This window comes from Mustela nivalis, assembly GCF_964662115.1.
Source record: "Mustela nivalis genome assembly, chromosome: 20".
In the NCBI taxonomy this organism is placed as follows: Eukaryota; Metazoa; Chordata; class Mammalia; order Carnivora; family Mustelidae; genus Mustela; species Mustela nivalis.
This window is the reverse complement of record NC_139039.1, coordinates 6,348,521-6,372,374: the sequence shown is the minus strand read 5'-3', so window position 1 is coordinate 6,372,374 and position 23,854 is coordinate 6,348,521. Positions and strand designations below refer to the sequence as shown.

The 23,854-nt window shown below is 41.1% G+C and overlaps 1 protein-coding gene across 2 annotated transcripts in view; it reads left to right on the top strand.

The window, feature by feature from the left end:
* The window catches only part of IDO2 (indoleamine 2,3-dioxygenase 2), a 54,658-nt gene extending 35,100 nt beyond the window's left edge, over positions 1-19,558 (top strand). For both annotated transcript variants that reach the window (XM_082715855.1, XM_082715854.1), the window contains 3 exons: positions 10,408-10,459; positions 17,047-17,195; positions 18,389-19,558. In XM_082715855.1, the coding sequence (XP_082571981.1) occupies positions 10,408-10,459; positions 17,047-17,195; positions 18,389-18,744 (557 nt within the window). In that variant the 3' untranslated portion in view covers positions 18,745-19,558. The remainder of the gene's footprint in view (positions 1-10,407; positions 10,460-17,046; positions 17,196-18,388) is intronic.
* Positions 19,559-23,854: the final 4,296 nt, after the last annotated feature.

The following is a 23,854-nucleotide window of genomic DNA, read 5'->3' as shown; positions in this document are numbered from 1 at the left end:
TGCCTCTCTGCCTATTTGTGATCTCTATCTGTCAAATAAATAAATAAATAAATAAATAAATAGAACAGCTTATTCAAAAAAATTTTTAAAAAGATAATAAATAACCAATCAGAAAATAAATTAACCCATAATTCTTCCTCTAGTAAATACCACGGGATAATAAAACCACTTGCATATTTCTAAAGTTGGCTTCTCTCGTGGATTATTTACACACGGTAATCTGGGTATACCCTGGTCACCTGAGCCACTGTATTTTATCTTAAATCCAATTTAGTATGTCACTGCATCAAATCTAGAAGCATGCTGACACAAAAACAGTTCTCCAAATACTGAAGAGTACCATAAGTCTTCACAGAAGTTAAAAGGAAGAATATATATTGTATGTCACACGTCAAAAATATCCAGAAATATACAATGATGATTATTGTTGCATATGGTTAAGATTCACTCAGATTTGCTTATATATTTATAACTTTTTTTTTTTTTTTTTTTTGCTTCTCCCTCTGACTCTCTCTTACCTGGCTTGCGCTTGTCTTCTCTCTCTCAAATAAATAAATGATTCTTAAAAAAAACAACAACAACAACAACTTTACACTCCATCACACTCATTTCTTTTGCCACTAGGATTTCCTCTAGCGAGGGCCTGCTACTGGCAAACTCTCTCGTCTACCAGCTGCCGGATTCCCTCCCATTCCTGAAGAGTATTTTTGCTAGCAGCTGTATTCTTTCAGATGTTGAGCAGATCACTATAATTTTGGTTTCCATGGTCACTATTGAGAAGTTAGATGTCAGTCTGTTACTTGTTTAGGGCAACCTATCTTTACCCCCACTGCTTGTGAGTTTCTCTTTATGGGTCTGTTTTTTCCCATTGTCCCATTTACTATGCGTGGGCTTCACTGTGCTTCTTTAACTGATACGACTTGTCATTCTGGAAAGTCCTCTTTGGGGTGCCTGGGTGGCTCAGTGGGTAAAGCCTCTGCCTCCGGGTCAGGTCATGATCTCAGGGTCATGGGATCGAGTCCCGCATCGGGCTCTCTGTTCAGCAGGGAGCCTGCTTCCTCCCCTCTGCTCTGCCTGCCTCTCTGCCTACTTATGATTTCTCTCTCTCTCTCTCAAATAAGTAAATAAATAAAATTTTAAAAAATAAAATGAAATAAAACCTGGAAAGTCCTCTTCAACTAGCTCCTTGTGGTTGTGCCTCGCTGTCCTCTGTCTTCCTACCACAGCTGTGACTCAGGAGGTTGGATCCCGCTCCATCGTCCTCCATGCCTTAAAGCCTTGCTGTTTTGTCCCATCTCTTCATTTCTCTGTGCTGCATTCTGGATTAATTCTTCTGATCTAATTAATTCTCAGCTGCTTCCAACTTCAACTGTATCTTCAACCTGTTGCTGAATACACACATCCGATAGGTTATTGTCTCAGTTCCCAAAGTTGTATTTTATTATTTTCTAACCCATTCTTATTTTACAGTGTTCTGTTCTTTGTAGACATTTTCAAGCTTGCTTTTGGTTCTCTTCAGCATACTATGTATGTGTGGCTGATTTAGATTTATATGTGATGATTCTAATATTGGAAACTTGATTCTTGTTTCTTCCTTATTTCTTCTTTCCTACTGGTTCTCATTGCTGGCTGTCATGTTTTCTTATGTCTGTACTTGCTTTTTTTGCTTTTCTTTCCCCTACCCCGCTCTCCCAAATATTGCTCATCATCCTCGAAACCTTGTTTGTAGGCAGTCTTTTGGAACTGGGGTAAAGAAATCCAGTTCTTCCTGGTTCTTGGGGACATTAACATTCTGGACTATCTTGAATCAAGTTCAGCAAGCAAGGGCCCAAGTACCAATCAGGCAATTAAATTTAGGCTGAAAATGTGCAAAAAAAAAAAAAAAAAGTCACAGCTTTGCAGGGACAAGTTTTGTTTGTTTGTTGCCTTCCTGTTTTGCTCAATGCCAAGGTAGCTCTGATTTTATCTCCTAGGGCAAGCAGTGGCAGGGTGGGAGCTCTCACACACACTGATGTTGAGATATACGCAGTTGGGACCCCAAGTTTAATATGAGCAGGGTATCCTGTAAAATGTCTCATCATGGCTGGGATCAGGGTCTTACTTATGGCACATACCGCTCAAAGCTACCAAAGCCAAGCCCCGGTGTACCTGGATTGGCAAATGCTTTCAGGGAAAAGTGGTTTTGCCACTGTAGTTTTCTGCCTCCCTTTCTGGGGGTTCCCACTTTCCCTTAGTTTTTTGCTTGTGTGTTCCTTGCTATTTCTTCAGCTCCTTGATGCCTTTAAGACGTTTGCATCTCTTATCCCTCTTTTTGGATTGTTTTTAGTGGAAGGAGCAGTCTGAGTGACACAGCACTCCATTACCCCAAATGGAAGTCTCTTTCTGGAGAATCGCTTGTGTCCCTTCCTTTCTCGCTGTTTCCATTACTTGCTTTGGACCTGGGTCTCCTCACCACTTGCCAGGACTCTGCAGCGACCTTCCAGAACTCTTCTCTCATCTGCCCTTTTCCTAGTTTAATTCATTTTCTACACACAAGCTGGAAGTGCAGGTTCCACCACTCTTACTGCTAAAACTCTTCAGTTTCTCTCCTGGAACGGTGCAGGAAGGTAGCCTCCAGCCATCTGTGGCTACTGAACATTTGGAATGTGACCAGTGTGACTGGGGAACTGAATTTTAATTGTATTTTATTTATTTTAAACAATTGAAGTTGACATTTAAAAACGGAATCAATGTAAAATAGTTTTTTGTTACACAGCTTTATTACTGAATGGTCATATTTCACTTAATTGTTGAAAATTAAGCATCCAAGTTGAAATGCAGTATAAGTTTAAAATACTTTTTTAAAAGATTTTATTAATTTAACTATTTGAGAGAGAGAGAGAGCAAGGGGGGAGGCAAAGGGAGATGGGACAAGCAGACTCTGCACTGAGCAGGGAGCCCGAGATCATGACCTGAGGTGAAATCAAGAGTCAGGCTTACATGTGGGGTCCAGCCTCCCTATGTGTAAAACAAATTTTAAGTCTGTAAGCATATACAGAAAATTTTAAAAACTTATTACAAAAAACACATTAATAATTTTTATATTGATTATCTTTTGAAATTAAAATATTTGGGGTATTGTGGGTTAACTAAAATATAGTATAAAATATAGTATTTGTATTAATTTTACCAACTTTTGAAATATGAATACTAGAAAATTTTAAATTACATATGCCTATCACATTACATTCCTATTGCCAGCACTACTTTATCCATTATTGTAAGAATAAGCCCAAAATCCTTAATCTGTTCTTCATGACTCAGAATGATCTAACCCCAGAATTTTAATTTCGATTTATCTTTATTTGACACCATGTTTCCTTTCACTTGTTCTGACACTAGCTTTTAGTTCCTGGAAAGTACTTTAAAAAAAAAAAAAAGGTTTTATTTATTTATTAATTTCACAGAGAGAGGCACAGTGAGAGAGGGAACACAAGCAGGGAGAATAGGAGATGGAAAGCTGGCTTCCCTATGAGCAGAGAGTCCAATGCAGGGCTTGATTCCACAACACTGGGATCATGACCTGAGCTGAAGGCAGACACTTAACGAATGAGCCACCCAGGCACCCCTTGAAAAGCACTTTTCTCAAGAGCATGCTATGAAGACACATGGATGAATTGTGTCTTTCCACAGTGTCAGCTTTATCCAGTCCTAAAGCAAAGTTAATCATGGTTGTAAATCAGGTTCAGGATTCCAAACTCAGTGACAATTCACCAAGTGATTAAACCTGACTTCTTACTCAGCACCCGGGGCAGGAGAGAAGACAAGTCACACAACCAACAAGATAACAGAAGGGCGCAGGCAGTGAAGGTACCAAACCCAAAGTCAGTCTGTGGGCGTGTGGTTGAGATAAAGCCTTGGTCTCCTCTGGGTCCACACTCTGCTTTTAACTGCTCCTCAGGTTCCAGCAGTATTCGTAGGAACAGGGCATCTCTAGGGGATAAGGATCTTGGTTCTGTTCCAAGATCGCTGAGATCAATGGGCCAGAGCCTTGGGGGCAGTTACTTCTGAAGTGGTTGGACAGAATGGGGTCACATCTGAGGAGTCTGAAGGTTTGCGGTGAAATTCCTTACCTTTTGAAAGGGTAAATCAGTTTGGGGTCTCTGCAGACCTCCTCTGGTTCTTGGTGATCAGTTCTGGGGATCAGTTGACGTGGGTGCCCGCGCTATCTCCTAGCTGCAGTACCTGAACTGCTCCCATCATTGCTTGACACAGGCCCCTGCTTGACGCGGGAGACTCCATTTTGCTCTCCACAACTTTCTTCAACTTCAAGGCTAGTTTACACAGTATTCCTTCTGCTTCGTACATTCTTTCCTATTTGCCCTCTGCCTGGTTCACTGCTGCTCCCATAAACATCAGGGTTAAGCCCTGGAGTCATCTAGGCATATGCAGCCACTTACCCTCTGCCAACAATGCTACCAAGTCTGGGCAAAGGGGAATGGGCTAGAGCAGTCACAGCCACAGAAGAGACATCAAGGAAAAGCACGAAGGACTGGCAGAGTGTAGGTATGATCAGAGACAGAAAGAGGAATCCAGGAAGTAAATATGATTTCAAAACTGTTAAAAAAAATAATCACAATGCCTCTGGCAAAGACTTGTCACTTCGAAGATTGAATCAAGTTCTGCTTGATGGGTTGACTGGTTTTCAAAGTAACTAGGGACACAGAGGAAGGATGATGAACTTGCTTTGAGATAGGTCATGCTTAAGGTGATGACAAGACATCCAGCAGAGGGGCGCGTGGGTGACTCAGTGGGTTAAGCCTCTGCCTTCAGCTCAGGTCATGATCCCAGGGTCCTGGGATGGAGCCCTGCATCAAGCTCTCTGCCCAGCAGGGAGCCTGCTTCCTCTTCTCTCTCTGCCTGCCTCTCTGCCTACTTGTGATCGCACTCTCTGTCAAAAAAAAAAAAAAAAAAAAAGACATCCAGCAGAAATATGCGGCTTTGACAGTGGGAATTACATGAAAAACTTAGTTTGGTGGTCGTGAGCATCAGATGTATGGTTCTGTTATGCATCTAAAATGCTTTATCGTAGGGGGCAGAGTACCTGCTGTGTTACTTCCCTGAGTGGGACCAGATGAATGTTACTAAAGTAATGTGAAAACACTAGTAATTCCATGTGTGTGGTTTTCCAGCACTGATCCAAAGCAAAGGTTTTCTAGCTTTGCTTTGTGTAAAGACTACTTCTCAGTATAAAATCTAAATCTCTACCCCTGAAAACTTTAACAGCAAGTCTCCTTAGGTTTTCCGAACAAATCAGAAATAATGCTTATGACACAAAATTATCGGTGTAAATGAATCAAAAGCAGACATTATATTTCTCTAGAGATTCACTTGGATTTAAAAGAGAAGGATGCTTGATGCACAAGTTTTGTATTTGGCTGAACACAACCAAGGAAACACTGGAAGATGTCTGGCCAGGCACTAAATGGACCTGCAATTAGCCATCTGGGCAGAAGGTGTAGTCGTTGGTGCCTTTTTCCCACTTTACTGGCAAGCCACGTGGAAGGAAAAGGAGGAGGTGTAACTCAGGTGTGTTCTTAGATCCTCTGTGACACTGGCTTTTAAGAACCATCCTAGCACACCTCAGACCCAGAAGCCAAAGTGCTTATGTGGTTCTCCCACCTTACATGTTAATAAAGCAGGAAGTTTTCTACTTGATATTTTCTGAGCAGTGTTCAGAGTGTGCCACCAAAATATATTTCCTAGTTGTCTGTTCTTTATGATTTTTACTCTCTGTTGAAGTTATTTTGTTCGTGTGTGGTTCTCTTGATTTCACTGAATTGCCTTTCTGTTTTCTTTTTTAAAATTTAAATTCAGTTACTTAACATCAAGTATTATTGGTTTCTGAGGTATGGGTCTGTGTTATGTAATACCCAGTACTCATTCCAACACAGACCCTCCCCAAAGTCCATCACCGAGTTACCCCATTCCTCCATCCCCCTCTCCTCTAGCAACCCTCAGTTTTCTTATAGTTCACCTAGCTTCCTTAAAACCGATACTTTGAATTAATTTTATCAGGCAAATCATAGGTTTGCGTTTCTTTTGGGTCAGTTGCTGGAAAGGTATTTTGTTCCTTTGGTGGTATCATGTTTCCTTGCTTTTTTTTTTTTTTTTTTTTTAACGTTCCACGAAGCTCTGCATTGCTTCAAGACATATTTGAAGAAGTACTCACTTCCTCCAGGATCTACCCACTGGTTTCAGGAGAGAAACACCTTCCTGCGGCCCTGGGAGGGATTCCAAGGCTTTCTCAGACCCTCTATGGCGATCCCCGCTCCATACTTCTTGCTCCCCCTCGTGGCAAAATCTTTAACTGTGTGTGCCTTTGATCCTGGAGCTGCCTGCCTTCCATTTGCCTTCCCTCGGGCAGTGTCCAAGGCAGGAGTCCGTGTGCTTTCTCCCAGTCCACAGTCAGCCAGCTCGCTGCAGGAGCTCACGAATCTCCGCACAGGCTCGCTCTCTCTGCCCTCGGGAGCGCACGCAAGGAGCCGGCCACGGGCTGGGTGAGGCCCCTGAGCACTGAGGGTGTTGGGGCGATCTGCCGGTGAAGCTTTCGTAGCATCTCATGGGGGCCATTCTGAATGGAACGTGTGAGGTGACCAGTGTGACCCGCGTCCCTTGAATGCCCCCAGGGCCCTGTGTGGCATGCTCCTCGCTCCTCGCCACGCCGTGTCCGCATCGGCGCAGCACGCCTCGCGCTCTGGCTGCGGTGAGAAGGACGTGGGTCTGCTTGCCAGGATTCCACTCAGCTGGGGGACCCGAGCACTCACTCCCAGGCTCCCACTTTCCCTCGCGGGAAGAATCCCAGCCCTGGAAGGGTCTGTTAGCACCGAGCCGTGCTGCCTTGTGGACACGGTGATGGGATCCAAGCGCAGCGATCTTACACTCCTCATGACGGCCAGTTCCGTTCAGGGGCGTGCCGGACGGTGTGCATGACTTCCCGGACCCTCACAAAGCCTCTCTGGTCCACGCGTGATAGTCTGAACAGTGTTCTTTGCGGGGCAGACAGTGGAAACTCCTACTCTGCCATGATGATGACGTCAGTGCAGCAGTCTCCCATTTAACGCGCGTGTGCGTGCGCGTGCGCGTGCTGGTGGGTCCCACCACCTCAAGCCTCTTTTGTAAACGCATGTGTTTCCTTAGATTTTTAACGGCCTTTAATCTTTGATCCCTTTGTAAGTTTTTTTATACATCCTAGTGGTCTGCTCTTTATGAGTTATATGTGTTGCAAATACTGTGGTTTGTCTCATGACTTTTGAAAACAGAACTTTCTAATTTAGATATAATCAAAGTATCTGTCGTTTCTTTTGCAGAAGTCTGTCTCTTAGAAGGTCTTGCCTAAGATATTGTTTCATGATCGTAGATCACAAGTATATTTTCCTGCATTTTCAAACTGTTGTCTTTCACATTTTGTCCTTAATTCACGTAATTATTATCTTTACGTAACATGACATAGAAATGAATTCAATTTCCTTTTATTTTTTTAATAATCCCTACTCTGCAATATTGGCACTGTCTTATATCAGATTTTCTGAAATGACTTGCTCTGTTTCCAGGTTCCCTTTTTTTTTTTTTTTCTCTCTCTCTCTCTTTTTTTCATTGTCTGTCTTTCCCAGCAGGAATATCATTTGTTTTAAGAACTATAGCTTTATAGCATTTCTCATTTTCATCTTGCCCTTCTTTTCCAGAGGTAACTGTGCTATTTTTGACCCTTTGCCTTTCATGTAAAATGCTAGAATCAGCTTTTCAAACTGATTGGGAAAAAAAATCTGTTAAAAATTTTGCTCACATTGCATTAAATCCATACATTAATTTGGAGAAAAATGACATGATTCTGATATTATGTCCAGTCTTTCTGTCTTATGATCAAGAAAGTGGAGAGTCAGAGAATACCACAGAAACACCAACTAGGGTTGTTGGACAAGCCATTCCAAATCTTGCCTTCATATTGTTGGCTACTGGCTAAAATTTATCCAGATAGAGAACTCTTTTTTAGATATATTTCTTCTCCTTGATATTGATACTGAGTTTTCTTCTCTATTAACATAGATTTCTTCTTAAATTCTTGAATTTTAAAAGATTTTATTTATTTATTAGACAGAGAGAGGGAACACAAGTAGGCAGAGAGGCAGGCAGAGAGAGAGTGGGATGCAGGTACCACCTGTGCAGAGAGCCTGATGTGGGACTCCATCTCAGGACCCTGAGATTATGACCTGGGCCAAAGGCAGAGGCTTAACCCACTGAGCCACCCAGATGCCCCGAATATGGTGTCTTTTGACTTAACTAACTCCTAACTAATGAAACTATTGAACTAACTATTGAAACTATTGAACGAATCAAATTGATATTTGACTATTAACCTTGAACCTACTACCTTGATAAAAACTCTTACTAATTCTAATAATTATTTGCAGATTACTTGGGTTTCCAATGTTAAAATGATGTTATTTGAGAGTCGTGTTTTGTACCTTCATTTATAATACTTATAACTTTTATTTCTTTTTTTTAAAAGATTTTATTTATTTATTGGACAGATCACAAGTAGGCAGAGAGGCAGGCAGAGAGAGAGAGGAGGAAGCAGGCTCCCTGCTGAGCAGAGAGCCCAATGCGGGGCTTGATCCCAGGACCCCAGGATCATGACCTGAGCTGAAGGCAGAGGCTTTAACCCACTTAGCCAACCAGGCACCCCATAGCTTTGATTTCTTTAAATATATTTTTTCATACTCTTCTGGCTAGGATTCCTAACACTGTGTTGAATGGAAGTGATGATGCTTGTTTTGTTCCACATTTTAAAACACTTACTTTAAATCTTTCAATATCGAGTACAAAATGTACAATAGGCTATGTATTTCTTTTATCAGTTCAGTAATGGTCCCCCTATTCTTCATTGGCTAATTTTTCTATTTGTTATGATCATAAATGGATTTTTTTCTATCTTTTGACAATTTTTTTACATTAAAATTATTTTATATCTATTGACTAATCATTTTACTTTTATGACTATAATGGTCATTGTTGGTGGTCATTGTTGCTTCAGCAGAAATTTGTATGTAATAGTTAACATTTTTGTGGGAATAGAGCACCAGATGGGGAAGACATAGAAACAGGGCCCACATAAAAGTCCAGCACATGGGACATTGTCACAGAAGAGCAGAGAGATTGTGACATCACTCGGGAGCACCAGGAAGTGCTGAGGCTAAAAAAAGATATGAGTGACCTCGGCCTATGGGGTTTCAGAGAACATAGAGATGGAGGAACAGAGAATAGGTATGACGGTAGAAAAGGGAATTGATGTATAGAGATGACATTACTTGGGTCTCAAAAAAAAAAAGATGTTTTTTAGGGTGTTTTGTTTTGTTTTATTAAAAATTTTTTTATTTATTTTACAGAGCAAGATGGAACAAGCAGGAGTAGTGGCAGAGGGAGAAGCAGACTCCCCGCTGAGCAGGGAGCCCAAAGTGGGGCTTGATCCCAGGACCCCGGGATAATGACCTGAGGCAAAGGCAGCCACTTGAGCCACCCAGGCACCCCTGTTTCGGTTTGGGGGGGTTTTGTTTTGTTTGTTTTTGTTTTGTTTTGTTTTTCTTTCTTTTTTTTCCCCTCAAGAGAAATGAGGGAACATAGGAATCCAGGTGAGAGAAACATGCCAGGTCACAAAGGGGCCCTACTATGTGGAGAGGAAGGAACAGTCTTCAAAAGTTAATGAAAAGAAATGTGGTAAAAATGCGAGGATGTGTTTCTTTAAACCCAAGTTAGTAAACTAGTGGAATCAGTTAACCCCACACATTGGCTTAGAGGCAAACTAGCTGCACAGACCAAGGAATGCAGCTCCAGGAACCTATACCGGACCTGGGGTAGCAGCCCCTCAGCAAGACACTCTCCGCTCTGTCCTTGGTTGCCTGCCTGTGCAGAACTTTGCTTGAGCACCGATGACTTTAGTTTTCCTCTATTGTGAAAGCCTTGGGAGAGATGACTCTTTTTTTCTGCTTTTCTTCTTTCTACTTCCTACGTTCTCTCAAATATCATGTCTGTTTCAAAATGTTAATTTTTTTTTTTAACTTTTTATTTTTTATAAACATGTTAATTTTTTAAAGATGGTCTTGACCTCTCCTTTTGTTGTTATGAAGTTCAGAAAAGGGAAGTGCCACAAATAGAAAGGGGCAGCATTTGGAAGAGTTTAAAAGTTCTGTAAGTGCCAGGCAGGGGCCACAGAAGAGAACATTCCATCCCCCTCCTGCTGCTGTCTTCCTTCCAGGTTTCCATGAAGATCAGATAGAGGGGGTGACCCCAGGAGAGCAGCAGAACCCAGGCACATGTAACCAATTGCTTTTTTTGCCTGTAGTAAAGTTCACATTTTGATTGCTTCTCCAGATTATGTTGATCCAGACATATTTTATGCAGTCATCCGGATCTTTCTCTCTGGGTAAGTACAGTTCAACCATTTTCCTGCACGAGTCCTCTGTAACATATTCCAAATTTATGAGAGGAGACAGAAGCGTCCTAGAGCAAGAAACGCACCAAGAAACCCTTGCTGGCAAAGTGATCATTTGAATCCACTCTGGGTAAAAGAGGTATAGATGGGTACCATCTACATGACAAATGACACTGGAGTTGAACTTTTAAGCTTAGAATAGTTTTCCTTAGAATCTAACCATGTTAGATTCATTTGTATTCACTTAGAATCCCATCTCAATGGCAGAAAAAAAAAGCCCAGTATGCAACCACAAAGCTCTACCATTTATATCCATTCTCTCCCCCTCGTTACTAAGGCAGATGGGAGCATAGAAAGTGGCCTTAAAGCTTTCTTCTAAAGATCCTGGAAGAGCTGCCCCAAGTCATTTGTCTATATTTGCAGGTCCCTTTTGTCACATGGCCTGTTAATTGCTCCAGATAGAGAACTCTACCCTTAGATACATTTCTTCCTTTAAATACACTAGTTATACCTTGACATGTTTTAATCAAATTGCTTTCCTACCCATGTTAACTAAGACAATTAAGTTTGTTTGTTTGTTTGTTTGTTTGTTTGTATTTTAATGGTGAGAAGTGGAAAGTAGAGGTAGTGAATGGATGAGGTGAAAAATGTGAAATAGAACTCATCTAGTGTTCCGTCTTGATAACTAGGAGATGCAAGAATGCTACGACAGAAAGACTCTGAAGCTGTGCCTAGAAGTAGTAAGAGACAAGTCCAACATCCAAATCAACAGATTTATTGATTTGTCAGTAGATGGAGTGGTATATTACATTGGTGCAAGAAGGGGGTGACAGCGTGAACTCAGTATTTCCTCCAGACGGAGTGTGAGACAGCCTAAGGAGAGACCAGCCTGGGTAGGCATTCCTCACTGCAGGGCTCAGAGAGTGGAAGCAGGAAGGTTTCTAGAGAATAACTTGAAAGAAACAGGTACCTGATTGATGAGGAAACAAGAAAAAACAGAGGGGGAGGAGATACAGAATGAAATTGGAAGTGTTTCTCAGAATTCAGACTTTTGCTGTGTACGCATTCAGTCCCCAAATTCTCCCCTAAAGAGATTATCTGTCGTTAGAACTCTTCTTGTTCTCTGTGCATTTTGCACGTGTTCAGGGTTCAGACAAAGATCTGATTGTAGGGACGCCTGGGTGGCTCAGTTGGTTAAGCAGCTGCCTTCGGCTCAGGTCATGATCCCAGCGTCCTGGGATCGAGTCCCACATCGGGCTCCTTGCTCCACAGGGAGCCTGCTTCTCCCTCTGACTCTGCCTTCCACTCTGTCTGCCTGTGCTCGCTCTCGCTCGCTCTCTCTGACAAATAAATAAATAAAATCTAAAAAAAAAAAAAAAAAAAAAAAGATCTGATTGTACAGTAGTTATCCTAGCAACAAATATTAACCAAAACTTACAGATAGGTTTTGGTAGAATTAGAGAATAAAAGGTCATTTTCTAAAAACATTTTAAATAAACATTCCTAAATTCCTAAATAGGGATTTAGGAAGCACTTAAATCTGGGAAATCTCTTTGTGCTTCACTTTGGGGTCTAAGTTGGTATTAGTCTTCCACTATTGCATACCAGAGCACCACAAATTAAAACAGCAGTTTAGAACAACACACATTCATTGACTCACATTTCTGTAGGTCAGAAGGCCAGGCAAACTCAGCTTGGTTTTCTGTTAGGGTCTCCAAGCACTGAGGTCAAGCTATCTGCTGGGCTGAGCTATTATCAGGAGAATCTGGGGAATCATTTGCTTCCAGACTCCTTCAGGTTTGTGGTAGAATTCAGTTCTTTGTGGTTTTGGAACTGAGGTCTGTTTCCTTGCTGGCTGTTAGATAGGATCTGCTCTCTGTTTAGAGAGGCCTCCCCCCTGCTTTTCTTGTCACATGGTATCCTGCAACACAGTCATGGTGCTTCCAATTTTTCTAGACTTAAATCCCTCTGATTTCTCCTCCTGCCACTAGCCAGAGAAAATCTTTGCTTTGAAGGTCTTATGTGATTAGATTGAGCTCACAGAAACAATGCAGAAAACTCCCTATCTTAAGGTCAACTGATTAGTAACCTTAATAACATTTGTGAAGTCTCTTTGGTCTTGTTGTATAATATATCATATTGACAGGTATTATAGCTCATAATATGAAGAGTTCTAAGAATTAGGATGGAAATCTTGGGGCAATATTTTTAAAATTCTACCCATCATGATGATATGGTCACTGCAGGGTGATACTGTTTTCATTAAAATAAATTCAGGGTCAGTGATGCATCTTATCTGTGATCTACCTCTTCCCCTCTGTCTGATCCTCAAAGATATTTTTCATATAGCACAACCAAGTGGCCAGCACCAAATCTTAAATGTATTGACATGTGTTGATGGCTGAAATCATCTGGATTGTTAAGAATTCTCAAGAGAGTTGTCTTGAAAAATTGAAATCTACTCCTATATTTTTGGTTTGTCCTATGTTTGATTTACTGTTTTTATTTACCTCTTAAAAATATTTTTATTTAGGAAAGTTTCATCATCTGTAGATTTAAACATATTCTTTCTATTTCCCAATCACATTAAATTTCACAGGGAAGTCATCAGCCACTGTGGAAAAATGTCATCTCATTTCTTTCTTTTTTTATTTTTCTTTCTTTCTGTTTACACTTCCTCTTGGGTTTCCTAGAAATATGCTATCAGAACGACTAAACATAACATTGTCTACAGAGATTTGAAAGGAAACTAATTCATTTGCTTTACAGACAGCAGTTTGGGCCTGAGAGTGCGTGGGAGCAATCCTTGAACTAGTCAGAGAAACACCATTTCCTTTCCTGAGACTAATCTCATCACAGGGGAGAGAACATGGGTTTTGAAAGTAGATCCCCTTGTTTTACCTTTTTTGCCTTACATGCTGATATTTTCTCTATCGCTTTCAATGTGGCTTTAATACATCCTCTTCATGTTGGGGCATCAAAAAGAGATTGATCAATGTCTCTTGGCCATTTGAGTATCTGATAGCTCTTTAAAGCTGGTTAGGTCCTTTCCAGACAAATATTTGGATCCACATATTCTAGATATGGAATTATAGAATGATATTTTTTCATTCATTCATTCATTCATTCATTCACAATTTAGTGAGTGATTACCATACGCCAGGCACAGTTCCTGGTTCTGGGAATGGTGCAATAAAACAAAACAGCAACTTCATTCCCATGGAGCCTACATTTTATCTATTTATAAATTAATTAATTTATTTTTTTATTTTTATATTTTATTTATTTATTTGACAGAGAAAGAAAAAGAGTGAGCGTAAGCAGGGAGAGCGGCAGGGACAGGGAGAATCAGGCTCCGCACTGAACAAGGAGCCAGAGGACACCCCTGGGATCATGACCTGAGCTTAAAGCAGATGCTTAACTAACTGAGCCACCCAGGCATCCTGGAGCTTACATTTTAATCATGGGAGACAGATATGCATAAACAAATATAATTAAAGAACGTATCATAAAATACATGTTACAACAGTAAATAATATTGGGAAATGTAAAGTAAGACACAGGGCATCAAGGGAGAGGTAGGGGTGGTGGCTGAAGTTTCTTATTTATTTATTATTATCTGGGAAAGCCACACTTCTAGGTGACAATTGTAGAGATACCTGAAAGAAGTGAGACCTAAACCATCTAGACACCTATTTCAAGCAAAAAAAAAAAAAAAAAACAAAAAACAAAAAACAAAAATTGCAAGGACTCTGAGGTTGGAGCATGTTTGTCATGGAGGAATCATTTCAGTGACAGTGTCACTGGAATGGAATATGCATGGGGAAGAACGAGAAAGATACAAGTGATGATCGTGTTGGGGCTCATTGGCTCCTTTCTACAAGAGAAGAGCCACAGTAGCAAGTCTGGAGACATATGACAGGATCTGTCTTAAGTTTCAAATCATTGCTCTATCTTCTAAATGGAAAATAGACGATTAGAGAACAAGAATAGAACAGGGAAGCATTTAAGAACCTATCCCACCATCGAGCATGGTGATTGGACTAACGTGGAAGCAGCAGAGGTGCTGAGAAATGTTCATTTGGGGCATGACTGACGGTATACTTGACGGGACATCTACAGATTGCTTACGGAAGGAGAATAGGATCAGTTGAAGACAACTCTAAGGTATTGGACTGATCCCCTGAAAAAATGGAGCTGCCATTTTCTCTGAGGTGGAAGGCTGTCAGAGGAACAAATTTGACAAAAGGAAGGGAAATTGGGAGCTCAGTTTGGGACATGTTTATTTCTGGTAGAGATATCTATAAGTAGGCAGTTGAATACATGAGTCTGGACCATAAGGGAGAAGCCCAGGTATACGTCTTTGCTTTTCAGTAGTCCTAATACAGTTGCTTTCTAAATCAGTGGAGTTAAATAAGACTGCTTGGGAAGTGAAAGTAGCAGAAGTCCAAGGACTGAGCCCTGAGAAAGTCCAACACACAGAAGTGGTTATGATGAGGAGGGACTATTGAAAGAGACCAAAATGACCATCTAAGGTCATCCACAGGATGGCAAAGACAACTCTGAACCCGCGTGGCCGCTGTCATTGCTCCTTTTATGTTTTTCATAGTCCTTCCCCATAAAATGTAGAAATTTTATTGAAGCAGTGTCCTGAACTATGACAAGTCATAAAACTTCTCTAGAACCTATTTAATAATGCAGCAGCTTTAGGAAGTAGGTGCAAATTAGGACCAAGATTCATAAAGGTGCGTGCAAAGTTAACAACATAATGAACGAAGAGAGCAGGGATTCCAACTTGCTCTGAATACTATAAAATGGCTAATATTTAGCAAATGCTTAGTATGTTCCAGGCCCTGAGCGGGTAGTATTTTAATTAGCTCCCACAACAATCCAGTAAGGTAGATCCTATCACTTGGTTAGGGAACCTGGGGCTCAGAGATGTTTAACTAAGCCAAGGGTCACAGTTAATAAATATCAAAGCTGAGATTACATTGTCTATCTGCCTGAAAAAGAGCCCTTTCCCCCAACAGCTACAATGTGCTCTAATCTTATGATCAAAAACCTTCCTTTACTGTCCTCCGGCTCTGCTTTCTGTGCCTCATCTGTTTCCAGAGTGATAGCGTCCCCACTGCAAAGACCACTCTGACATTCATGCAGTGGCAAACCATACTACAGCTGACCAAACCAGCCTCCAAAGAAAACAGCCAAACTCCTTGTAGCATTTCCTATCTCAAGGAAGTATTGGAAAAAGTCATGAACAGCAAGCTGAACAGGCTGGCTATGGCTTTTCTATGTGTGTGATGTGGTTCCCTTCTTTTGAACAAAATGACTTTTAGAATTACAGGAAGAAGCTGAGACATCAGTTTAAGCCTGTTATTTAAACTGTTCACCACAGGGACTGTGGGTCATTCCTGGCAATCAGAGGGAAAAAAGACTATTTCTTAGTAAAAGTGCAAATCCTCATGCAGGGGTCTCAAGAAAATGAAAATAGAAAAATTATAAATTTGGGGTGCCTGGGTGGCTCAGTCTGTTAAGCATCTGCCTTTGGCTGGACATGATCCCAGGGTTCTGGAATTAAGCCCTGAGTCGGGCTCCCTGTTAAGCAGGGAGCCTGCTTCTCCATCTTCCACTGAAGCTTTTCCTGCTTCTGCACTCTTCTCTCTCTCTCTCTTTCTCACTTTCTTTCTGTCAAATAGAGAAAATCTTTAAAAAAAAATAGATATTACAAGTTTGGGATTTCCGTTCTGGTTTCCCCATTTTCTAACAATGTGGCCCTGGAGCGTTAACAGCTTTGAGTCTTTGTTTGCTTATCTGTAAAGGAGGTTTAAAAAACCTGCCTATATCTACTCAAAAGAGGTCAAATGAGAACAGGAATGTGCAGGGGCTTTATAGGCTAACACCTTGGAAGAAATGGAATCAGGGAGACAGAAGAGAGGAAGGGAAGAAAACCCATTTTGTGAGAGCAAGACTCAGAGCCTCAATTCCAGTCCATCTCCACGTCCCTCTGGTAACCTGCAGGGTTGTACTGTGTTCTCTTTATTGCTGCCCTTGTTATCAATACCTGCTATCAAGAACATATTTGACAAAGGTGTTCCCACAAAGGTAGTATTTAAAACTGATAGTTCAGGATGACAGCTGTTAAAGCTATTTCAGGGAAGGGCAAAGGGGTGTGTGTGTGAGTGTGTGTGTTTGCTCTCAAAGCACTATTTGCAGAGTTAAAGGTATCAGGCCATCCAGGTTGAGATTAGGTAAAGATTTTTCTAGAACCTCTAAGTTGCTCCTATTCATCAGCACTGATAGCATCTTTATAAATGAATTTTTCTAATAAATATGTCATAGGACCCATGCTAAGGATTCCTCTCTAAATATCCTCCACTTCTCTGCAATGATCCTTCAACTGAGGAAAGGAACAGCTGTATTCCGTGGCTTGTTATGAAATCAAAGTATGCTTAATTACATATCCTACAAAAATATCCAGCCTTGTGCTCTAAAATTACCACTGGAATTGTTTTTGCTTTCTTACTTGCTGTTTCCATATCAGAAAACACGCCTTCTCTTTGACTCTTCCTCTGGCTTAGATGGAAGGATAACCCAGCAATGCCGGTGGGGCTGATCTATGAAGGAGTCTCCACAGCGCCCCTGCAGTACTCCGGGGGGAGTGCAGCTCAGAGCTCAGTGCTTCATGCCTTTGATGAGTTCTTAGGCGTTCGCCATAGCAAGGAAAGTGGTAAGTGAGACGCTTCCTTTCTCTTTCTGCTCCTTAACAGGGAGGAAGGACAGAGATGTTTTTAACAATTGATAAGACCAAGTGTAAGTTAAAATGCCATGAAGTCTGTACTCCTCCAAGTTAACCAGGAGGCTGTGTGCCTGCCAGATGTTACTGTGTCAAGTCAATGAATATTCAATCTCAGCAGGAGATTGGGTTTCATGTCCGAATCTTATAACACTGCTGTGTGTATGGCTGTTCTCTATAGTTTTGTCTGGATCCTTAGGTAGTAGCCTCTTTTCTCTAAAACGGGATTGAGATCTGGAGTTTGAAGGCTGTGGCATTAAGTTACTAAGTCTGGATACAGCTAGGGATGGGTCTGAGCTCCTCCACCAAGGCCTTTCTCTGAAAAAAATGCTGTAACCACAGGCCAAGTCTATTTAGACTAGAAGAGGGGGTCTCCCAGTTTAGAAGCTTGAAATTGTTCTTTTCCTTACCTGCCAGCAGCAAGCCACTGTTTAATAGTTGCAAAAGGGCACTGCAGACTACAGAGTTTTCAAGTTAGATCAGGAAAAGAAATGACTAGAACTTTGTGTCATAGGATCCAGTCTCGTCCACAAAAGTCAGTTGACAAGAACCATGGCAGTATTAATGGATATCCTATATCCTAATGGATATCCTATAAATGATCTCTTTCCACATTTCCTATAAATATCTATTCTATTTTTAAACACCTTGACTTCAAGAGGTGATTGCAAAAAACGGTTAGTCATTCATTTTCTTGCCCCTATAAACTCTGTTACTTTCCTCCTCCTTAGCACTCCCTCCAAACAAAAGCACGTAGGAAGCAAAATTTGGCAGAGTGTTTAGTAAATAAGTTTAAGGGTTTTATGTCTTATATTTGTAGATATTTCTCGTGATGATTAGCAAGATACTTTGCCCCATCTTGTGTATGGGATAAATATTTATACATGGGATGATAGATCTAGTTCCAACGCAGTGATCAGGGGTGTATTTATTTCTTTTTTCCTTCTCCATCTCCTATCAGTGGTCAAGAATATAGCATTTGACGTCTGTGAGCAAAAGATCTAGCAATGCAGATTGGACAGTTAGGACGAAAGCAAGTTTTTGCTGCATTGATGACTGGAAGAGCTGACAAGCTCTCTTATCTTTCCATGTGGAACTGTGATATTGTTCTGGTTTGTTTCTTTCAGCTGACTTTCTGCATAGGATGAGGGAGTACATGCCTCCTTCCCATAAAGCCTTTATAGAAGAAATCCACTCAAGCCCGTCACTGAGAGACCACATCTTGTCCTCTGCAAATGTCCAGCTTCGGACAGCCTATAACCAGTGTGTGGAAGCCCTGGCAGACCTGCGCAGCTACCACATAGCTGTGGTGACCAAATACCTCATCACAGCAGCCACCAAAGCAAAGGGCAGGAGGCCAAACCGTCTCCCTGGGCCATCTCAAGCCTTAGAAGAGAGGGGCACAGGTGGGACTATAGTCCTGAGCTTCCTGAAGAGTGTCAGGGACAAGACCTTAGAGGCAGTTCTCCACCAGAGTGACTAAGAAACTGCCCTCTGCCCAAAAAGGCAAACCCAGCAAACACGGGTTTTCCTTTACCCTCTACCCCAATGGAGGGCATGTGAGCCCGGCAAATAAGAATGTCTGGAATAATCTGAAGGGGACCTCAGCCTTAGTTATGCTCCTGCCCTACAGAACACCATCTCCTCCTTTGTTGAGAGCTGTTAGTCTTCACAGAGAAGAATTTTCATGGCCAGAAAATTTCCTTTCCCTACCTGATTACCGGTTCATAGTGAAAAGCTCTGGACACTTTCTCATTCAGAACTCCACGGAGGAGCATGCGTACCCCTGTCCTGTTTGCAAAGTGATAGAAAAATCAGTCTAAATTTCAAAAACCAAATAAAATCTGCCTGTAGACAGATCCCCTTATCGATTTCTTTAGAAAGCAAGTTAAATATTCATGCATTCATTCATTCAGTTAACAACGTATTATGTTCCTGCTGAGCACTGGTTTAAGGATTAGAGCAGAGATTTTTTGGTGGCCCCAATCCAGCCTTCTTCTCCGTGTGTGTGCTGAGTTTGTGGCAGGAGGTTGGACAGGCTCCAGTGGTGACGTGGAGGAAAGAGCAGGCTCACATGCATCTTGGAAGTCCGCGGTATAACAATGACTAGTTAATGATGTGGGAACAGATGAGGCTCTTCCATGTGGTTCATCAATCTGCAAATTCTATTCTCGTTTCCTTCTTTATTTTTAGGAGAATGATTCTTTCTTCTTACACTGAAAGTCTGTGTTTGTAAAATGAATAAATTGACCCGTTAGAAGTCCGTGATCAAAATGGGAATAAATATTAAATCCACATGTTTAGTGTACAAACAGATGTAACTTTTTATTGATTCATTTTCTGTCTCAAGATCTCATTTCATCCAACAGTAGAAAGCTAGAACACTTAAGTCTTGCCAATTTAGGGTAAACTTCAGTAACTTAGTCTTGTCTCCTACTATGTGTAGGAGGATACATGTGTATGTAGGAGGGTGTATCCTCCTGCATACATACATGTGTCTGGGATAGTATTTACATTCCAGAGGGCCAATCTAGTATCATGGCCTCAAGGAGTGATCTCTGATGACTGGGGGCAGCCTCTGCCCAAGTTAGCACCTGCTGAGCAGACCCCCATCCCCCCAGGATGGATGCTGGTCAAATGGAGCTTGTAGGTTGTCTCATCCTTTCCACGAGGCCTTTCAGATTACTCAGCCCTCAAAGTCCTGTCATGCCAGTTGGAAAAACATCTGACTACTTTCCACATCCCCTAGGCCCTTAATCCCCACCCTGACTATACATATATAATATTTTCTATACATATGCTATAGTATACTATATATATGATAGATGATAGATAGATAGATAGATAGATAGATAGATGATAGATACCAATTTTAAGAAATTGGCTTATGTGATTATAGAGGCCAGAAATTCCAAAATCTACAGGGTAGACCAGCAGACTAGAGACCTGGGAAGCACCAAGTTGAAAGGCTAACTGCCTTTTCATTTACATGTTCATCTCATCCAAACAAAACACCCTCATAAAAACATCCGGAATCATGTTTGACCAACTATCTGGGCACCATGGCCCAGCCAAGGTGACATAGAATCCGTCATTACAAGTCTTCTTGAGAAGAACCTGAATTAGGATACAGTTATGGTATCTGACACACATGCTCCCCATATCTCTGTTAGAGAAGAATCATCCTTTGTAATGATGGAGAGGAGGTAAAAAAATGGTGTGGAGTTTAGCTCTGCCCTAAGAGATGCTGGGAAGGGATATAACAGTGCATTGGAGTGAAACCCCAAGAGAAAAGCACGGAATACTGCCCAGAAGAATCTGACCATGTTGCCAACTAAAGCTCCCCTGCTGGGTGATCCATGTAGAATGAAACCATTGTCTCTGTTAATAAAAATAATAACCTGCTGTTTCGAGGTTGATACTATAGGGCTAATGTTCACCTCGGAAAGGGAACAGGCCTTAAAGTATTAAACCTCGTATATAAGGGTCACCTTCACCTATGCTGCCCCTTGATCTAGTCATGCTTGGGACTTCATACTGTGCTCACGTACAGCTAGGATTAGTTTAGTAATTTTTAGAAGACTTTAGTAAAGACTCAGGGATGATTTCAAAAGGAAACAAACAAAAACCATAAAGGAATGTCAGATGGCATGGGTAATATTCAACGTTCATTCTGTGGGGCACACGGGCCCTACACTTTCCTCATTCCTAGGTTGCATGCAGGTGGAAGGGATCCCCTAAACTCTCAGCTTACAGAGCGTCAAGACAAAACTTGAGGCTCAGAGACTGAGTTTCTCCTCCCTCATTGTTAGTCTGAAACTTGCTTTTTGTTGTCCTAATGCAATCTATATAGGCTTAGAATCAAAATAAAACTAAACACCAAGGGTAAGAAATGCTTGAAACCTGTGAGATCCTATCTGACTTAAGATCTGGGATATAAAACTTGCAGTACCTACAGGCCAATTATTCCTTCCACAACAACGATTTTCGCCCACCAAATTCTGTCTCGCATTTTCTTATGCACAGATGTACTATTTGCTTTGCTAATGGAAGAAAGGCTCTTCTCTTTCTTCACGTAGCGGTAAAGTTAATAAAGAAGTCGGATATCATTGCTTTCTGAAATGCAATCGCTAGTTAATTTTGCAGTTTAGCATCTGCTTCCCAGTAACATTAAAAAACGAGTTCTTGAATGTAAGCATCATCAAAAATAAATGATTTTTTTTTTTTTTGCAAAGTAATTTCCTTCGTAAACTCACAAATCTATTCGTCCACATGGTTCTATGGCAGCTGTATAGAATTCAAACCATACTCAATTATGGTATTTACCTTTAATTATCCACAAATAGTGTTGTTTTTTTTTTAAAGTATCAATCAGTTTGGCATCCCTGTACATTAGGAGCCATTTGTAGTGGGGCTTACACCCCACTCTGACCTGTCATAGGTCATATCTTTCTTCACAAGACAAGGAGTCCTGGGGCAAGTAGAACTTGCCTTAAGGATGATCAGCTTCTTAAAGAACCAGTCAAGGGCACAGCCATGGTAGACAAAATAATGATAATGACAATAGTTAATAATAAAATATAAAAATGGACATAAGTGTTATTAATGTGTCACTAAAAGATGAAAAGTAAGCATCCATTTGAAATTATATTACCACGTTCGTCATTATTTACTTCTCTTTTGCATAAATGCTATTATTTAAACAAAAATGGCTAGTTAACAGTGGCAGTAAATAGTAATTAGTAAGACTAAACAGATACTTTGTAATTGCTTTCATTTTCATTATCTAAACTTTTCAAAAGAGTTCTGGAAACATGATAATACTCACAATGTGAAAAATCACACTCATACTATCTCAATACAAAACACAAGAGTTAATCCACAGGCAGAGCTGCTGCCTCCTGTTCCTACTCAGAATGAGGACCTCCTTCGGATGCGGACTTTGGTCACATCATTTAGAGGGAGCATCAGGGGCCATCCATCTTTGTGGACCACAAACTGTCTTTGCCAACAGAAATGATCAGGAGACAGCCCACGTACAAGGACAATGGAAGACAGATGATTTGCACCATATTTATTTCACACTGAAACAGGGTTGCCATCATACGGATTTTTCACTCTTAATCTTCCGACACAAGATTGAAAAGTGAGGCTTTTAACATCCCAGTGAAGGGCTTCACAGGACATGGGACTTCCAGTGCTAAAAGCAAGTCAGATTCAGGTAACCCAGTGTGGTCACCAAGCCTGCCCTCTAAGAGTCCACGCCACCTCCATAACCACCATTTTCCAGATCATGCTTTGGGGGCCTGGAGCTCCAGAATGCACAAATGGCCTCAAGAATTCTTCTGGAACCTGCACAGTCTTGTCTTCTGGGTTTGCTCCTCACCGTGCCATTGGTAATCATGTACCTCACAGGGAAGTCAGGGCTCTTTGCAGGTGTGTTGGTGGGGCTCAGGCGGGAGGCTGGGGTGTCTACAGGCATGATGGAGTGGTCCCTAGAAATTACAGTAGAGCCAGTCTGGAGTGAGGCTAGATCTGAGACTGTCCTCATGTCTCCATGTTTGATAAAAAATTCTAAGGACTGAGAGACTTTTACCAGAATGGGCTTCCAGGTTATTTTGCAAGCATGTTTTTCAGTTAAAGATATAACTATCCTATGACCCAGCAATTGCACTACTAGGTATTTACACGAAAGATACAAAAATACTGATTCAAAGGAGAGCATGTACCAGGACATTTATAGCAGCATTATCAACAATAACCAAATTATGGAAAGAGCTCAAATGCCCATCCCTGCGATGAATGGATAAAGAAGATGCGGGTGCATATGTACAATGGAATACTACTTGGCCATCAAAAATATGAAATCTTGCCATATGCAACAACATGGATGGACATACATACGCATACATACATTCAACAACATAACACAGTCTGCTGTGTTGTGCCAAGAGAACTCGGTCAAGAGAAAGTCAAATACCATATGATTTCACTCATATGTGGAATTTAAGAAATGAAACAGATGAACATAGGGGAAGGGAGAAAAAAGAAAAAGGGAAACAAACCCTAAGAGACTCTTCATAAGAGACAATAAACTAAGGGCTGTTGGAGGGAGGTGCACAGGAGGATGGGCTAAATGGGTGGTGGGTATTTAGGAGGATACTTGCTGTGTTGACCACCAGGTATGATATCACTAAATTTTACCCCTGAAACCAATATTATAGACTATATGTTAAGTAACTAGAATTTAAACAAAAATTTGAAAATATAAAAAATAAATTTAAAAAGATTATTTTCCTAGGTAGAATAATAGAACACCTTTTATTTCTTTTTTTAATTTTTTTTTTATTTTTTATTTTTTTATAGACATGTATTTTTATCCCCAGGGATACAGGTCTGTGAATCGCCAGGTTTACACACTTCACAGCACTCACCAAAGCACATACCCTCCCCAACACCTTTTATTTCTTTTCTGGCCTGATTTATGACTTTTACATATGTGTAGAGCAGAAATGGTACGTGGATGTCCGTTTGCCCCTAGCAAGCATTAGGGATGAGGATTGCCTGGTGCAGGATGAAGCTTGTGAAATTTT